This window comes from Manacus candei, unplaced genomic scaffold (genome assembly GCF_025592945.1).
Source record: "Manacus candei isolate 608988 ecotype Guabito, Panama unplaced genomic scaffold, ASM2559294v1 h1tg000010l, whole genome shotgun sequence".
Lineage (NCBI taxonomy): Eukaryota > Metazoa > Chordata > Aves > Passeriformes > Pipridae > Manacus > Manacus candei.
In genome coordinates this window covers 7,007,929-7,024,907 of record NW_026138058.1, presented here as the reverse complement: position 1 = coordinate 7,024,907, position 16,979 = coordinate 7,007,929, and the positions used below count along the sequence as shown (strand labels likewise).

The 16,979-nt window shown below is 45.8% G+C and overlaps 1 protein-coding gene across 1 annotated transcript; it reads left to right on the top strand.

The window, feature by feature from the left end:
- The first annotated feature begins 2,549 nt into the window (after positions 1–2,549).
- LOC127466564 (transcription factor JunD-like) lies at positions 2,550–15,269 on the top strand. The gene is made up of 2 exons (XM_051777458.1): positions 2,550–3,869; positions 9,994–15,269. Exon 1 carries the CDS (start codon positions 2,550–2,552, stop codon positions 3,810–3,812), a length of 1,263 nt encoding a protein of 420 aa, XP_051633418.1. The 3' UTR covers positions 3,813–3,869; positions 9,994–15,269.
- Positions 15,270–16,979: the final 1,710 nt, after the last annotated feature.

Here is a 16,979-nt window from a genome sequence, read left to right as displayed (position 1 = left end):
AAAAGTGGAGGCAGGGAGAGAGCAAAAGAAAACAACACAAAGACCACATAACACATAGTTGCATTAAGGATGTGTAAAACAGTTCCATGTCACTCACCCAGACTTGTTTTGCAGGTATATCAGCAAATACTAGATAGAGATCTCAATAAATCGATCTGTTGTTACAAATAATTTTATTTTGAGCAGCTTCAACATGTTATCATTCTGTAGGCTCACCTTCCAACTCTGCATTAGATCAGGGAACAAGACCATCCTACATAAGTGATAAAGAGTTTTCGTACAGAACTGGAAAATGAACCTCCCTTTATTGTCACCCAAGTATGTGTCACATCTTATCTGGAAATTCTCTGACAATGACCCTAGACCCAAGTCAATGTCCACAGCTTTTTCTCGGACCCCACCCAGGTCATCATTTTCTCCTCAGCCTACTTTTCCCCTCTGCCCTTGCTTTGTAAGGAAAAGAAGAGAAGGTGTACTGGCTTGAGCTTGGAGGCTGTGGCTTGTCTGCCTAGACAGCCCTCTTTGCCTGGCTAAGGGAAGGCACCAGTCAGTGCCATTTGCTCACCCAGGAATATGACAGCAAAGCTGGTAGAGCAAACAGCCTCACCAATACTTCCACAAAGCCACTCACATTAGCTGTTTTCAGTACTCAGTGCTGGCTGAGCGTTGCTAGCTCTGCTCCTCTCTTGCTAGGTCAGCCAAGAGACAAGGAAACAAAAATAAGCTCTTTCTAGCACCACCTTCCACACCAAGAAAAACATGTTTACTCCTCCCCATCCATGTGAACGCTTCTGTTTCAGGTCTTTGCCTGATGGCTTTATTCTTCCTGGAGTCCTGCTGCTGCCAGTTTTCAGGGCAGCGACTCTGCCACAGCCTCATGGACCAGCAGAGCTGGACTACCCAAGGCAAAATGAGTCTGGGGTGGCCAAAGCCAATGCCAGGTTCACCAGCCTGGGCAGAGTCCTACAGCAGGGCAGGGCAGACAGCACTGATTGGACCCACGGACGCACCCAGACGAGGCGACGTGATGAACCATGTACGAGGTCCAGTATCACTGCGAGGTAGTTCAGGAACGATCAGCAGGAGATGGTGCCAGGAATAGAACTGGAAACACAGGTCCAAGGTTCACCCAGGAGATGGGGCTGGAGAGAGGAACTCCTGTAACATAACTGGGCAGGGACTGAAGGTGCTGGACTGAGACGAAATGGAGCTCCTGCCCCATGGGTAGGGTGTGTAACTGGGGCCCCAAAAGTACTTGTGTAAAGGTCATCAAGGCCTAGTTAGCGAACCTAAACTCCAGTTCTCCTAAGCATATCAAGTGGGATTCTGAGGCAAAGTCCTTCCAGACTTGACAGCAGTGTCTCTGCCTCCTGCCCCACTTCTGGAGCCAGCCTAGGAACAGCAGAGGTGCAGTGTGGCCATGCAGGCCATGGGGCTAACAGCAGAGCTCAGGAGCTTCACCAGCTCCTGGGGGAAGAGGCACTTAGACAATGTGTAGGGAGGAAATGTGTGGGAAGAAAGCATGACTAGATTGCAGAAGAGTGATGCCTAACTGAGGGGATGCTTGGGGTCCCACCACAGATCCAGTGAATGTGTAGATGAGCCACCAAGGCACTCGGTCAGCAAACTGATTTTGAAGACTTAAATGAGAGATTTCAGTAGCTCTGTCAGAATCACACTGGTATACTGAAGCAAAAGGGATTTATAAAAGACTGGGTGCAAGGAAATTTCCTCATCCTATAAGAATTTCAGGGACTTGCAGAGGGGCAGAGGCAATTGTCTCAAGTAAAGATAATAAATACCACCTCCAAACTAAAACCCTTTTTTTTTACATTTCAGTAAGGTTAAAAATGTTGGAAATATGTATAGGCTGTTTCAAACCCTTTCTCTTAACCAATTTTTTCAGAGGAAAACTGCATCAAATCCACCCTCTTCTTCCAAGCGACTTTTGGTTTGACAAGTCAGCATGTTTCCTGATGGCCAAGTGTTTGCCTGGCAGACTCCGACGCTCGCGCTGTCGCGAGTCGTTAACCCTCGACACCTGCACTATCCTGTGCCCATCCATCACAGTCGCAACTCAAGAGCACCTGCCCACAACAGCCGCCACGCGTGGCCCTTGCTCGCTTTCCTCCCGCAGGATCCGTGCCGCGGCTGGAGGGATGCCCCCGAGGACCCCCTCTGCCCGCACGAAGGCCCCGGCGGCACCTCCTCTCCCGCACCGCAGCGGCGGGGGGAGTCTCCGAGGGGGAGGAGCAGCGCGGGCTCCCCACGGACACCCCACCGGGAAGGCGTTCCGCGCACGCCCGGCGGGCGGGGGAAGGAGCAAGGGGGGTACCGGCGGTGGCAGCAGGAGGCGGCGACGGGGCGGGCAGCGGACCCGGGGCGTGGCGCGGTCCGGCGGCGCCGGGAGGCGGCTCAGTCCCCGCTGCCAGCCGAGGGCGGCCGGCCCCGCGGAGCAGCCGCCCAGCCCGGCCCGCCCCGCGCCGAAGCCGCCGGCCGGCGAGGGCGGCAGCATGAGCGGCGGGCGTAGCGGGCGATCCGCCGTGAAGATGGAGGCGCCGTTTTACCCCGAGGAGGGACTGGAGCTGCTGCCCGACTTCGTGCCGCTGCCGGGTTTCGGTACCGCCGGCGGAGCTGGAGCCGATGCGGCGGCGGCGGGGCAGAAGCTGCTGCTGGGCGCCGGGAAGAAGCGAGACCTGTCGGCCGCCGCCCCCGCGCCGCTCCCGGGGCCCTTCACCCTTCGCCCGCCCGCCGGCGCCCGCGGCAGCGCGGCCGCTCTTCGCCTGCTGCCGCCGCCGCCCGCCGCCGCCGCCGCCCCGCCGCCCACCGCGGGCTCCGCGGAGCCGGGGAGCGGCGGCGGGGCGGCGGCGGCCCGCGGCGGCCCAGAGGCCGCGCTGGGGTCGGCTGCGGAGCTGCCGCTGCTGAAGCTGCCGCCGGCCGCCGACCTGGAGCAGCTGCTGATCCAGGGGGGCGCGGGCCTGGGCGCGGGCAGCCCGGGGCCAGCGGCGCCCGGGGCGGGGAGCGGCGGGGCGGCGGCGGCGGGGCCGTTCCTCTACCGGCAGCCGGTGACGCAGGAGCAGGAGGGTTTCGCCGACGGCTTCGTCAAGGCCCTGGCCGACCTGCACAAGCAGAACCAGCTCCTGGCGCCGCCGCCACCGCTGTCCGCGCCGGGACCCTGCTGCACCGCCCGCCCGGGGCCGCCGGGAGCCCCCGCCGCTGCCGCCGCCGACCCTCCGGCCGTCTACACCAACTTGAGCGGCTTCAACCCCGCGGGGCCGCTGAGCCCCTCGGGCAGCGCCTACCCCGCCACCTCCGCCCCGCCGCCGCCGCCGCCGGGCCTGGCCTTCGGCGCGGCGGGTCTGGGGAGCGGGCGGCTGCCGCCGGCGCGGTCCCTGGAGGAGCCGCAGACGGTGCCCGAGGTGCCGCCGTCGGCGGGCGGGGAGGGCGGTAGCAGCGCGCCGACGCCGCCGTCGCTGTCGCCGCTGGACGCGGAGAGCCAGGAGCGGCTGAAAGCAGAGCGCAAGCGGCTGCGGAACCGCATCGCCGCCTCCAAGTGCCGCCGGCGGAAGCTGGAGCGCATCGCCCGGCTGGAGGAGAAGGTGAAGGCGCTCAAGGGGCAGAACGCCGAGCTGGCCGCCACCGCCAACCTCCTCCGCGCCCAGGTCACCCAGCTGCAGGGCCGCGTCCGCAGCCACCTCTCCTCGGGCTGCCACATCAACGCCGCCGGGCATCCTCCTCCCCATGCCGCCGCCCAGCCCAGGGAGGCTCCCCCCGAGGCGGCCGTCGCCGCGCCGGAGACCAGCGCCTGCTGAGGAGGGACACCCCGCCGGCCCCGGCCCCATCCCACCCGGGGGCACCGCGGGGCCAAGGTGCGCGCCCGCCGCCGCCCTTCTGCTATTATTATTTTTATTATTATTATTAATTATTATTATTTATTTGCGCCCGGAGAAGGCGTTTTTGCGGGAGCCGGGTGTTGCTAAGCGTTTCCCGAGATCTGTAGATGTCGCATTCAGCAGCGAGGGTCTCCGTGGGTGGTTCTGGGGCAGGTGGTTATTTTTCAGTGAAGTACTTGAGGTCTGTAGAGATTTCGGAAAATAAGAAAATTACTGTTTACAGAAAGATTCAACTTTATTTTCATGGGGGATATAAAACGTGTGTTTCCTAATACACCTTACTGAACTGTATAGCAATGGATAAGCTTTTCAAACTTAAAAAAAATAGCCAGAATCATACCTTTTGAAAAGATGTGCGTGTGTATATATATATTTAAAACATAATATGGCTATGTATATTTTCTTGGTATTGATAAAGAACTTTTTTTAAAATACTGTCTTTCTCTAGAGCTTTAATTTGCCATTGAGAGTTAAGACAGCTGTGTGGGTGCTCTCGCACTTACATGGCTTTGATTTTAAAATCGAACCCTGGAGGGAAGTGATTTTTGTTGTAAATCTTAAGCAGGATGAAATGCATTGCTGACTCAGTCATATGAAAATACTTTTCTAAACTGTATGCTCCATATTTCTTCTGCCAGTGAAAACTTGGGGCATTGATAGTTATTTATTGAAACTTGAACACTTTTGGACGTTGCCTAGACCTTATTTTTCTAGATAACACGTTAGCAGAGAAAATGGTTACTTTGGCAAAAAGAGCTTTACCTTTTTTTCCCTTCACTGTGTACATTCCAGTTGTGTTTGCTCTTTACTCAGTATAGTAACCATTCAGTGCTATACAGAAAAGGGCTCAGGTTTGGGGTGGGTTAGCTGTAAAGGTGATAATTCCATTGTATTCTGTTTGAATAAATCACAGAAATATTATGGAGAAGTAGATTTATTTTTCAGTAGAAATCTGTGTATCTTGCTTCTTGGTCTACTTTGTTCTAAAGAAACTTTCTGCAATACTCTAGAGACAGAAAGAGCACTAGAATGTGAAATGTTTTTCTGGTTGGCAAGAATTGGTGTGATTTATTTCTTTGTCAAGAATTTACTAGTAGGAGAGTATAGCAAAGGAACTGTTTCCTCTGATTAGACATAATCCTCAATAAGTTTTTGAAAGCTTTAGGTCCCTTGCTCGGTACCAATGCCTACCTTGCTTCTGCTGCACCTTTTTATTTTGAGCATAGCCGCTACCGCAGCGCTGCCGAGCCCTGTACAGGCGTGGTGCAGTGGGAAGGGTCTGTCGGAGTGTGACGGTCACCCCCACCAGAAGCCCCTCGGTGCAGAGGCCGCGGGCTGGCCCCGCCGCTGGGGGAGGGCAGGGCTTCTCCTGAGCAGATCCAGCTGCAGCGCGGGGCCCTCTCCCCTCGTTGAAACTGTGCTTAAAAACTCTGCTTTAACTCAGAGGCAAATCTTACGTGGGGATATGTGTCTGTGCCAGCTGGTGAAAATGGGGAATTGTGTGAGGAGCCAAGGGGGCATAGACGTCTTTATGTGTACAGCAATTGCTCAGATCCCTTAAAGCCACTCAGGAGCTGGTAAACACCTCTTAACTTCTTCGGAAGGCTGCACTTGATGATTTGAAATTCAAGAAGAGAGGGATAGACTCACATTTTTTCATGCTTTTATCGGGGATACGTGAGTGCTATCTGTTCAGAAATTTGAGCTGCAGCAATCAAGTGTATGAGCTTTTCCTCTTAGTGCATAGTCGTTCCTGGCACGTGTGAAATGACATGACAATGCATAGTAATTGTGTTATTGTAGCCGAGATGCTCTGAGGATATTTCTTTTCTTAATGCATATGCAAATTAGGTAGAAGCCATATTAATCATTGTATAACTGTTTAATCATGTCACCAGAGCCTTTTTCGGTGGTTGAAGTGATGCCTGTAACAGTACCTTCTGCTCTTAGAGTTACTAATGAGCAGATAAAACAATATTTTGATCTTAGCACAGGTTTAAAGACTTCTTAAGGGCATCCTGAACCATACAGCATGCAATCTGTAGCACTTCCTGTTATATAATAACGGGGCGAAAAATACGGTTTTTACTTTCTGGTAGTCCTCACCCTCTGTCTGCAAAGATGCTTCAAGACTGGAGAAACTGATAAAGATTTTTTCTTTCCTCCCACCCTTAACATGCTTTCCCTAGTGAGAGAGGCAATGCTGCCTGGGAGATGTGAGATGCTTTACTGTAGATGTAGCAAGGCGTGGATTTTTTTTAAGGAATCCTGGAAAAAATCGTAAAAAATTACACTGCTGTTTTGGTCCTTGTGTTTGTAAATGAGTGCAGGGCGAGGTAAAGCTCTTGTGGTAGCACACAGGACAAATGCAGCCGTGCAGTATTTGTTCTTTACTTATTTTATCATTTATGGTCATAATAAATTAGCAATATGCAAGCGGAAGTGAGGGATCCATAAGACACAATAAATCACTGCAATTGCCACTCACAGGCAGGGCTATAATGGGCTGTAGTCTAGGAGGATTGTAAAGAGCTCCCCCTTCTCAGCATGGTAGTGTTTAAGCTGGGAACCACCCCACATCACCTCGCTCCCGTTTGAACTTTCTGCAAGAGCAGTCTCACGCTCAGCCTCCCAAAGGTCTCGTGTGGAGGCTTCTTCGATAGCCTGCTCTGTGTTCTGGCTGACATCTGTTAGGTGGTAGAAGTGCTGACAGAACTGCCCTGTTACCCTGATGAGAGGCTACTAGTGTGGTCTGCAGCTCTAGCTCTGTGCCAGAGGTTACAATTCTGGTAGTAGAGTTGCCAAAAGAAAAAAAAAAAATGTGTTCTTTAGAGTGACAGGTTACCTTCATAAATGCCTTCTTTTATCTGGTATTTAGGCTAAGACAGAGGATCTAACACTGACGTGATGAAAATTTGAGAATAGTGTTGGGGTGGTTGGTTGTTTCTCCCTATTGATTCTGCTAAAGGTTACTTTATCTATAGCAGATATTCGAGTGGAAAGCCTAAGCACCTAGCAGTTTAAACCAATATAAAAAGACTCAGGAGTGCTTAATTGCTGCAGCTGTCATACTTGATTGTTCTTGTCTTCTAAAATGTATCAGTGCTCAGACTTCTGGCTCTGCAGTGTTCCTAAATCTTTCAATATGGCTTCTCTATTTTGTCTGCCTTTTTTTCTTCAGTTTGTGGCTGAATGTCTATTTCTTGTAGGTTTTGATTTTCTGCCTAAAACTTTGGTCACTGTGAGATGCTAAAAGATAGATACTGGGTAAAAAAATTTCCAGACTGTTTATATGATTTCTATCCATGTAGCTCATTTTCAGTAACTGGCAGCAAGTTGGCTCTGTGTCACTGTGAAGGGAAAAAAAAAAAAAAAAGGCCCTAACAATCCTCACAAACAAAACCCCAAACAAAACACTTTATGTTCACTGTAATCTTAGCACTTTTTAGCATTTTTCTTCGTCCTTCAAAAGTACCATGCTTTGTTATACTTGTGCACACTACTCGCTTGTCCTTGCGAAGATTCTCGCTGCATGACTTGATTTGCAGGCTACCCCGATGCCCTTCTGATCTGGTTTTGCATTCCAGATGTGGACCCCATACCAAACAAACACCCCTCTTTGTTTCTTTGCCCTAGGTGTAATCTGTGCTCTGGGGATTTCGCAGTCTCTTACTTTGTCTGTCTCGGGTGGTGGATGCTTGCTTCTGTGCACATCTCGCTAGCTGACGTCTTGGTTTAGATGCAAAGTGCCTTCTTATTTAGGTGCTACAGCAAAATAGCTTTGATTTATATATGGCTTTCGTTTATTTGAATTGTTATCAGATCTTTTGTGTCTTGGGGAGGAGGAGGAGGAGGAGGAGGAGGAGGAATGGTTTTGGTAAGGGAAATCTTGTTCACCCCTTCCTTGGGCAGAGGGCGGAGCTCCTGTCAGATATGCCCCCACTTGCTGTGGGTGCAAGGAAAGTACTCTGCCAGGACTGCCTCAAGTGATGGCATTGCTAGGAAACGTGGTTGGTTTGGTCTGCAGCATAGAACAGGTAGTGAAGTCTGTCAGTATCACAAGGTCTCCAGATAGGTCCGGATCATCAGCGAGGGGTTCTTACAGCTTTCACTGTGGCTCCAGGTCAAGCCCATTTGTCATGCTTAGAGACCATTTCCCAAAACACAAGTACTTTGCACACTTTGAAAAGTGTAGGTGTTTGGGGGTAGTAAATCCTGAGCATGGAGAGGAGTGATTCTGGTGGTGATAGTGATGATTTCTGTCATGAGCCATTGATGATCTTACAAGATCTAAATATCTCTACAGATTTGGACTCTTCACTGCATGTCAGTAGTCACTGCTGACCTTACCACAATTCTCCATTGTCTTGGTTTGTATTTATGTCTTTACTGAAGGAATAGTCATGAGGCATCCTTTGTTCATTTAAATATCTGATTGACTGTGTCTGTTTCACCTTTGGCAAAGGACTGATCTCCCCAAGTTAAGCCCTGAGTCATTCTGCTGTTTGCAGCACCTAAAGTGGAAATTCATTTGGCAACTAATTTTCAATCAGTTATATAGCTCATTGATGCTTTCCAGAGTACTGTATGGTATTGTTTGATGGTGTTGAAGTACAGATGTGTGCTACATCTGAATTACTAGTTGTGCTGAAAAAAGTGTCTTGGCTGCCATTACCAGAGTCTTGGCTATTGGAATCTAGCAGCTTCTTAGAGAAATGTTTTTATATCCGAGATTAATATGCAAGAAAAAAACCCCCACCATCTAATTCTTCATTCTTCATAAGTCACTCTTCAACACATTTTATGTGTCCTGCTTCTGGAGTGCAAGTTAAAAAAGAAAAAGCGATGCGTTACATTTTTGTTTATTCATATGTGCAGCTGTAGCTGCTGCTGGATAATTTTGCCCTTTCCTTACTTGATTCTCCTAGTGTCTATGTTTAGCAAGTAGACAAACTGGAGTATGACATATCCTTTTACATATTTGATTTGTAGAAAACCACTTCCATTTTTCCAGTATTTTGTTTGAAGTTTTATTGTAAGAATGAGTTTTGAAGAGTTCTCAGTCTGTTTTGACACTCATTGGTTGCTTCTTTTGATCAGTACTGTGTGCAGTGACTGCACATAGTCCAGCAGAGTTAGACAGTAAAATCTGTCAGTAAATCACCTTTTTCAACATTTGGCAAACCTTTATCAGCAGAAAAAGTCTTGGACAGAAAGCTTTCACAGTGCATAATAATCATGCAAATGTTAGCTGATCCTTCTCATGCCACAGTCACTTGCTGTGGGGTTGCAGGGTTTACTGTACCTGATGCAGTATGATAAATGTTCCTGGACAAAGTGCAGAATCTAAAGTTTGTAGGAAACTTGTATATCTTGCTGCACATGGTGCAACTTTACTGTGAAGGTGTTGATGAATTAAATCTGAATATATGGAGACTCAGGCCATTATGGTACATTGTGAGAGACAAGAGGTTGTAGTAATCTGTAATTACTCCTGTCCACTGTTTCAAAGATCTGTCTCTTTTTATCCTATGAAGTGGCTTGCAGCTGTTTGGGCTGTGAAACTTCTCTCCTCTGTAACTTGAAGGCGGGACAGAAGCAACTTCTCCACGAAGTGGTCATGTGTGACAAGCTAAATGTAGGTTTCTGAGAAACACTACAACAGTGAGTGCACAGTGGAGACCCTGCTGCTCTTGTCTGTGTGTTGCTCAAAGGGTCTAGAAAGGTATACACATAACTCCTAACAAGAGCAGCTTTCAGAGACTCCATCCCCTTGCCTTGCTGCAGGCATTGATCCTTGCTGCTTGCTTAAGTCTGGAAGCACATTTTCCTGAGCTATTGCATACCTGAAGGTTTGCTTTCAATACAGTCACAAACCGGATCTCTGCTTGGATGTTGAAACAGTTGGCTGCATATGGGTCAATCAGAATGCCTTGCTCTAGTTGCATTTGCAGGGCCCTGCTGAGGAAACAGTGGTGAGGAGAGGAAGGAAGCCAGTCTAGAATCTGTGTCTTCACATCAATGCAACTTTTGGTTGAGTTGTCTTGACAAAAGTGTTATACTGATGTAAAAACACTGAATCTTGGTCTTGTGTCTGCAGGGGACATGAGTTCTTGTGCTGGAGTTCTGCTTTGGGTGGTATCCTCTCAAGTCAGTGAGGACTAACTGAAGAAACAGCAAATCCAACCTTTATGAACTAATTCTTCTGAAGCACACAGACACCTGCAAACACATGTCAAGACGTTGTGCATGGATACCAGCATGCATAGAGAAAGGCATGGCCACTTAAAGGAACTGTGATTTTCCTTAGCTGCAGCAGTACACGATGGGGGTTTTCATATTCTTTTGTTGTGGTCAAGTTGTTCCAGAAGAAAACTAAGCTGCATTTCTGTCTGTGATTACAACGTGATTTTTTTTTTTTTTTAGATTTCCAGTCATATCAGAGGACTGTCAAATCTTGCAATGCTAAGTTAACACAAAGAGATAATTTTGAAGTCACATTTAGCCTTAATGTTTTCTGAAGTGCTGCAGTTTGTGTGTAGTAGTTTACTATAAAGTGAAGGGACAGTTATTATAAATAACGTTTGTAAGGGAGTCGCCCTGAAAAATTACCTATCTGCCATTTGCTTTTTTGTGCACTATCAAAAAGTCTGTATCCATAGTGTAGCTAGCTGTAAATTGAGTTTTGCTCTGAGTTTCTAGTACTAGTAACAAACATAGTCTGCAATAGTTTAAGGAGTATATATTCTGGCTAAATGGCTTTCCTGAAAGAATTATAGTTTCTGTAGGAATGCTTTGAAGTGATGGTTGGGTATGAAGCCTTGCTAACATGGAGATAATAGATATGACCAGTTCACTGTGCACTAATACACTGCTGGATTCTGATATTTAGCACACTGCTGATAAGATTTACTACTACTGTTACTTACTGGTTAAGACCTAGTTATGGGTGGAATTGTAAGCCACCTAAATAAGGTTCATACAGTCTGGAGAGCTGTGTCACTGGAGATCAGCAACAGACCCTCCATCCCATCCCAAGGGAAAAAAAAAAAAGTCTTTGGTTGCAGTCTGTTTGTTTTGGTTTTGCAAGTTCAGTTACTTTTCTAGATTAAGTCCTACTTTACTCTTCCCTCAAAATCTATTTAAATAAATTTTAAAACCTTTCTGCTTAGTACCTTGAAGCATCTCTTCCAACTGTTCCGTTACATTCAGTGGCAACTGTGCAATTGTGGTGTTACTTCTGTGATAGATGGAGAAAGCTGAGGCTGTTAACAGTCAGGCTTCTCACTGGATCCTGAACATATTAAAAATCATGACCAGTAACTTGAACTCTGAGGAGCTGTTTGGTATCATTTTCTTGTGCTCTTCGGAAAGCGTCCCGCTGCCCTCAGGGATGTGTGTCCCTCCTGCCTCATGTGGAAAATTGACCTTTAAAAATTAAGTCTTATAAATAAATAAATAAATAAATAAATAAATTCTGGTACATGCTGAGCAGTTTGAAAGATAACACACTGAGCTTGACAATCTTTCCCATACCTCTCTTTCATAAATTTCCTGATTTTATTGTAATGCAGGACATAAGAAATGAGGTGGCATAGAATAAAGTTAGTGCACTGTTCCAGAGAATGTGTTTAGGATACCCTCCTTTTTCCCTAGTAACTGCTATGGAAAGATAGCAGTAGAAGATACTGAAATAAAATTTGCCCTTCTTCATGAGTAGGTTGAACTCTTGTTCAGAGGTTGAACACTTGTTTTCCTCCAACTCTTACCATTCTGTCTTTTAATATTCTTATTGGTAGGGTGACAGAAATAGCGAGAAAATGCTAACCAATAATTGGGAAATTAAATATTCTTGTTATATATAATATGTCACATAAGCTATGGCCATTAGTAGCTAGGACACCTATTTACAAGTCTGCTAGGTGACACCTTCAGAATTGAGAATTCCTAAAATGCAGCCTAAGTGTCATTACCAGTCCAAACCATTTTCTGCCAGTTACTAGAATGGTATTGTAAATCCTTGTGATTTTTGAAAGTCTTTGTGTACACCCTAGTGAAATCACAGCACAAGCTGGTATGTCTGTGGTATTTTTGTGGTATGATATCACTTTCCCAGCAGGCCAAAAGTGTCTAATAAAGTTTACTTCTTTATTCCTTTCCCTGTTGATAATAGTTAGAGATGCTAGTTGGACGAATCAGCAATAGTAAGGGAAAAAAAAAAGGAATCCAAGGAAGAAATAGTATTTATCTCTGAAACAGTATATAATGATAATACTTATTGTATGTTTAAGTGTCAGATAATTAAGCTTGCTCTTCAGAGTGCTTTTTAAGTTACTTTGTTTAGTTATTAGTGCTTAAGTTACTTATCTTCTTTGGAAACTGTGCCCCTCCCTGTTTGGCCTGGTGACTGGTGATTTCACACTTAGCCTTATTTGTTTAAAGCCATAGCAACCACCATGCTGAAATGTCATCAAGTAAAGCCCAGGTCTGAATGCTGACTGATGATGCAAAGCTCTGCTCTCTAATAAAATGCGGCCCGTGAAGGACGAGCTCCAAAAGGCAGCTACGCCCTGTCTTCAAGCATTTGCTCTAATTTCAAGGCTTTGCCATGTGGTGTTGCTCAACGTGTAGCAAAACAAGTTCTTGCAAGCCCCTTGAGCATTCCTCTGGATGTAACAGATTAGATATTCAGGCTTCGTTAACTCTCCCGGCCCCCCCCCCCCCCACATCCTTCCTCCTCCCCACCTCCCCGAGGAAAAGAAAAACCAACAGGACCAAACCGAAACAAAGAAAAAAAAAAAAAAAGCAAACCACCAAAACAAACCTAAACCTGGAAGGAAAGGCCCAACGCAGGTAAATCTTGGAGAATTGTTTTGCTTTGTTGCAAAGTGCTGTTAATTACAGAGACACTTAGCGCAGTTCTAAGATCTGAGCCGTCAATCCAAACACTGATTTTGCTTTAGTTGCACTTTGCTACTTTGTACGGTACAAAGGGAAGTGAATAAGTGTTGCAATATGGTATTGTGCAATTCCTGCCTTTTAAATGGAGAATGATCGGCAAGTCTGCATAGGCCTCTCACCCACCAAAATTTGGCCACTGATTTTTGCCACTCCCACTCTTTTTAATCAGGAATGGGTTTACTGGCTTCTTAAGGTCACCAGGAGAGAAGGGTAGAGATGTTAAGAGAGGGCAGTATCAGGGCTATTCTGCTGTGAAAGGCCCTGAGCCTCCTGGGCCTTAAAACTCAGATCTGTTTGATTAGCTCTAGTTTATTATGTCTGGAGGTAAATTTTAGGCTCCCTATGTAGGGATTTACCAGGAAAGGTGGCTGGGTTTGTATTGCTGAATAAGTCTTTGGTGAAGTAGCTTTTCAGCTTTCTGTGTTTTTCCATCTGTGGAGTACAACATCCTTCCAGGGCAGTTTCTCTTTTCTGGAGTGGCTTATATAAAGCTGGCTTGTTGTTCCTGCAGTTTCTGCCTAGACTGAAAAATCTCTCTGAGGTTTAGGAGACTGCACATGTGCCCTTGCTGTGTGGTGTTCGAGGTGGCATGTTTGTATGACTCAAAATAGAACCCATGAAAAAGGAGGAGCTCTGGTTAGGTGCAACCTGAAATCCATCCTTCTTTGAGCAGTGTGTCTTTCTGCTCAGTTGAACAGAGCAACTAACTCCCATGAAATAAAGGAGGAGAGAGCTCTTGGGCAGTGACCCAGCTTCGAAAATGCTTGGTGTTTTCTGGTTCTTGCTGACCTTCCATGATGCAGAAAACACTTAATGGTCTGCAGTACTATAATCACAACACCTTGCAATGTCGTGAGCTGGGGCTGCTGCTGGTATCGTGCAAGTCCTGTCGTCCTCACTGGGATTTGTGCCACATGATAATTAACAGACCAAGTGATTTCCTGAAAATGCAAAAGAGGCCCCTCCCTGCTGCATCACGACAAGCATCTCCAAGGTCTCTTTTTGTCCAAAAGGAGAAGTGTGAGCAAACTGCCACTTCTACAGCTCTTCTATCCAAACTGGTTCTTCATAGTGGCATGAAGGCGTGGCGCTGAAACTTTCTTCTTCAGGGTAGCTGTTCAAAATGAAAGGTGGAGGCAGAGCAGTTCAGATTTGGCTTTGCTCTTCCAGCAGCCTACTTGCTGGAAGCTGGGGGGTGGGTGTCTGCCTGCATCTTTTCCTGGGTTTTTGCAAGTTGGGTTTGTGTGAACCTTCTTATTCTGCCTTATTAAATTAGCTGGCACAGAGGAAGCCTCTGAGAAACCCTTTAAAAATCTCTGCTTTTGGAAGAATATTGTAAGATTACAGCATGTGAATAGATTTAAAAGACCAACCAAACAAACAAAAACCGCAAAAGCAACCCAAAACAGACAACAAAACAAATAATCTTCATTCGGATACAATAGATCTTTTTATACCTGATTAATTTTGGGAAGTCTTCAGTCAGGTGTGCTAGCAAGGACATTGCACACAGATGGAGATGATAGCGAAACAAAATTTAGTAGCTACTCATTTGCTGGATTTGGTCAGGAGAGATTTTCGAGAACACTTCTGAGACCTTTTTTTCTGATGTGGTGATTTTTTTTTTTAATGTAAAAAAGCTACAGGGCTTAATAGTATACAACTGAGGATTATGTCCATAGTAATTTTTTTACGTTACTTTTGCAAACTGTGTAGTATTATATTAAAAATACTTATTTCTGAGACAAAGTGGACAATATTGGCATCTTGCACTTGTTTAAATGTAAAACTTTTTCTTAATTTAGTGGTGTGCTTAGGAGAATACTGTAACTTACTGAATATACAACGATGATAACTGTGTTTACAATAATTTTCAAATTCCTACTGTTCAGTGGTAGCCAACTTGTTTAGGAATTAAAAGTAAGGCATACTGCAATTGGCAATCTTGGAAAAATTTACTCAATGCTGCTACCACTAAATACTGTGGGATGGATAACGTGGGTTTAAATGGCAGGAGGATTGTATTCCAAGCCTCTGTCTTAAGTACTTATGACTAAAAGGCGACTTGCCTTGTGCTCATTTATGTATCCCTGTGTGTAGTACATCAGTTAGAAATCTGTTAATGATTGATTTGTAACATTAGAACCTTTATGGAGATCACAGTAGGGGTTTTGTTTGTTTTTGTTTGTGAACAGACACTTAGACATTTTGGAATGTATAACATTGATCCTTGTGCTGGAATTGTTTACATGCAAAAGGTATTTATGATTTTTTGCAAACTGCAATGTGCAATTTTGTACATGTGTTTTAAACTAAAGAGTTTATAAGGAAGATATTGTATGTACAGTACTTGGACATGAGTATTATTTCTTTGATATAAATATCTAGAGGAAAATTAAAATTGCTTTATATTCATATTTTTGGCTGTGTTTTTTATTATTTTAGCAAGAAATCTGAATTTAGCTTAAGACGTAGTTGACATTTTGTTGGAAAATCCAAGAAGAATTTTTTGATCTGGGCTTTTAAAAAATATTTTAAAATCATGTTTAATACACTGCTTCTTTTGATTGTGTCAACATTCTGAAGTGCAAGGAGGGAAGAATTTCTTCTTGTAAGAATGCTGCTCTTTGGGGTAACTTCCCTATGTGCTAGAACAGTTGCAAGTCAAAAAGTAAACCTTTAAAAATGGCAAAATTGGATAAGAGACCGATATCACCACCAACTCTGGTGATATCAGATTTCAGGCTCTTACTAAGAAAAGCTGACTGGAGTTGTCAGCCCTGTGGAGCAGGACTCCAGTTACCCATGTCTTGACTTTTCTGTTTCAACAGAAAAACCTTTTTGCCAGTTAAACTGTTCTGACCCACATCTGGAATAAATCTGTTGAAATAAGGCAATTCTTTTTCTTTCCCACGATCGCTCTTGTGCACATTGATACATCTTGGCGTATTCCCGAAGGAAAGCTACTCAGTAAACATCACCACGTGCTAAAAACCCTTCTGAAAGCTCCCCTGCTCTGGGAAGGCAGCCCTGCCTTCCAGATACATCCTTCCAAAGCAGTGACGATGGGACGGACTGAGTGCCAAGCCCCACCAAGAATGCTCCAAGGATGCCAGTTTCGAGTGAGAGCTGAGAAACTCGGCAGTGCTGGTGGCGTTGGCTACGCCAGCTCACATGCTGGCACACAGCTGGACCCTGACCATTCTCTAGAGTGCATGGGTTCCAGATCTGGCACTGAGGACGCAGTAGAGAGAACGTTTTGTTCTGGTTTAGGATAGGAATGCTGGGATTTCAGAAACACGACAAAGTTGGAGGGGTGGGAGGGGAAGAGCAGAGAAGGAAGCTGTGAGCACACTGTAGTTCAGGCTGTTGTATGTTGGCACTTAGGGTTTAAGAACACATAATCAGCTTGGTGTGTGATTGCTGTGACTTCTAAGTGTCAACTGTGCATCCTCCAGTGCTCTGGGAGTTACTTGATGCTCTTTAATCTCTGTGTTGTGCATGGCTGCAGGCCGTGTTTCACATGTCCTAGTCAGACCATTCTTTGCAGATTTCTGCTCTACTCAAGACAGATTTCTTCCTGTGAGAGTATGTAGCACTATTGCAATAGTCTTGATGCTTTTCAGATTAATTGCAGACAACCAGATGATGAGAGCCTTTAATGATTTGAGAGATGTTTGGGGGTATTGTTAATTTTTTACGTCAATTTGAACTTCAGAGCATAGTTCCATGGAAAAGTGTTTTGAAGATGTGGTGTAAGAACCAGTCTTCTTGTTCTCTTTAAGCTTTGAGTTCCTCTGGCTTTAAGTGCCTCAGAATGGTGCCTCCAGAAGTGCTCAGGGAGGAGATAGTTGAGACTGATTGTGCTTTGTTATCCACAGGGTGTGGAGTAAAGTTTGGCTGCTTTGTACTGGCTGAATAACTTGCAGGATCGTGTTCAGGGTTTTTTTTCTTCTGAGATGATCCCTTTCTCCTCCGTCACTGCCTCCGGGTTCCTTGCAAGAGTGAAACAGACATGGCCCTTACACAGCTTCCAAAACCAGTGTCCTAATGTGGAACAGCAACTAAATAACATAGTTTATTCCTGGGCACTGCACGTATTCCAGACTGAGTGAGGCAAAGGCC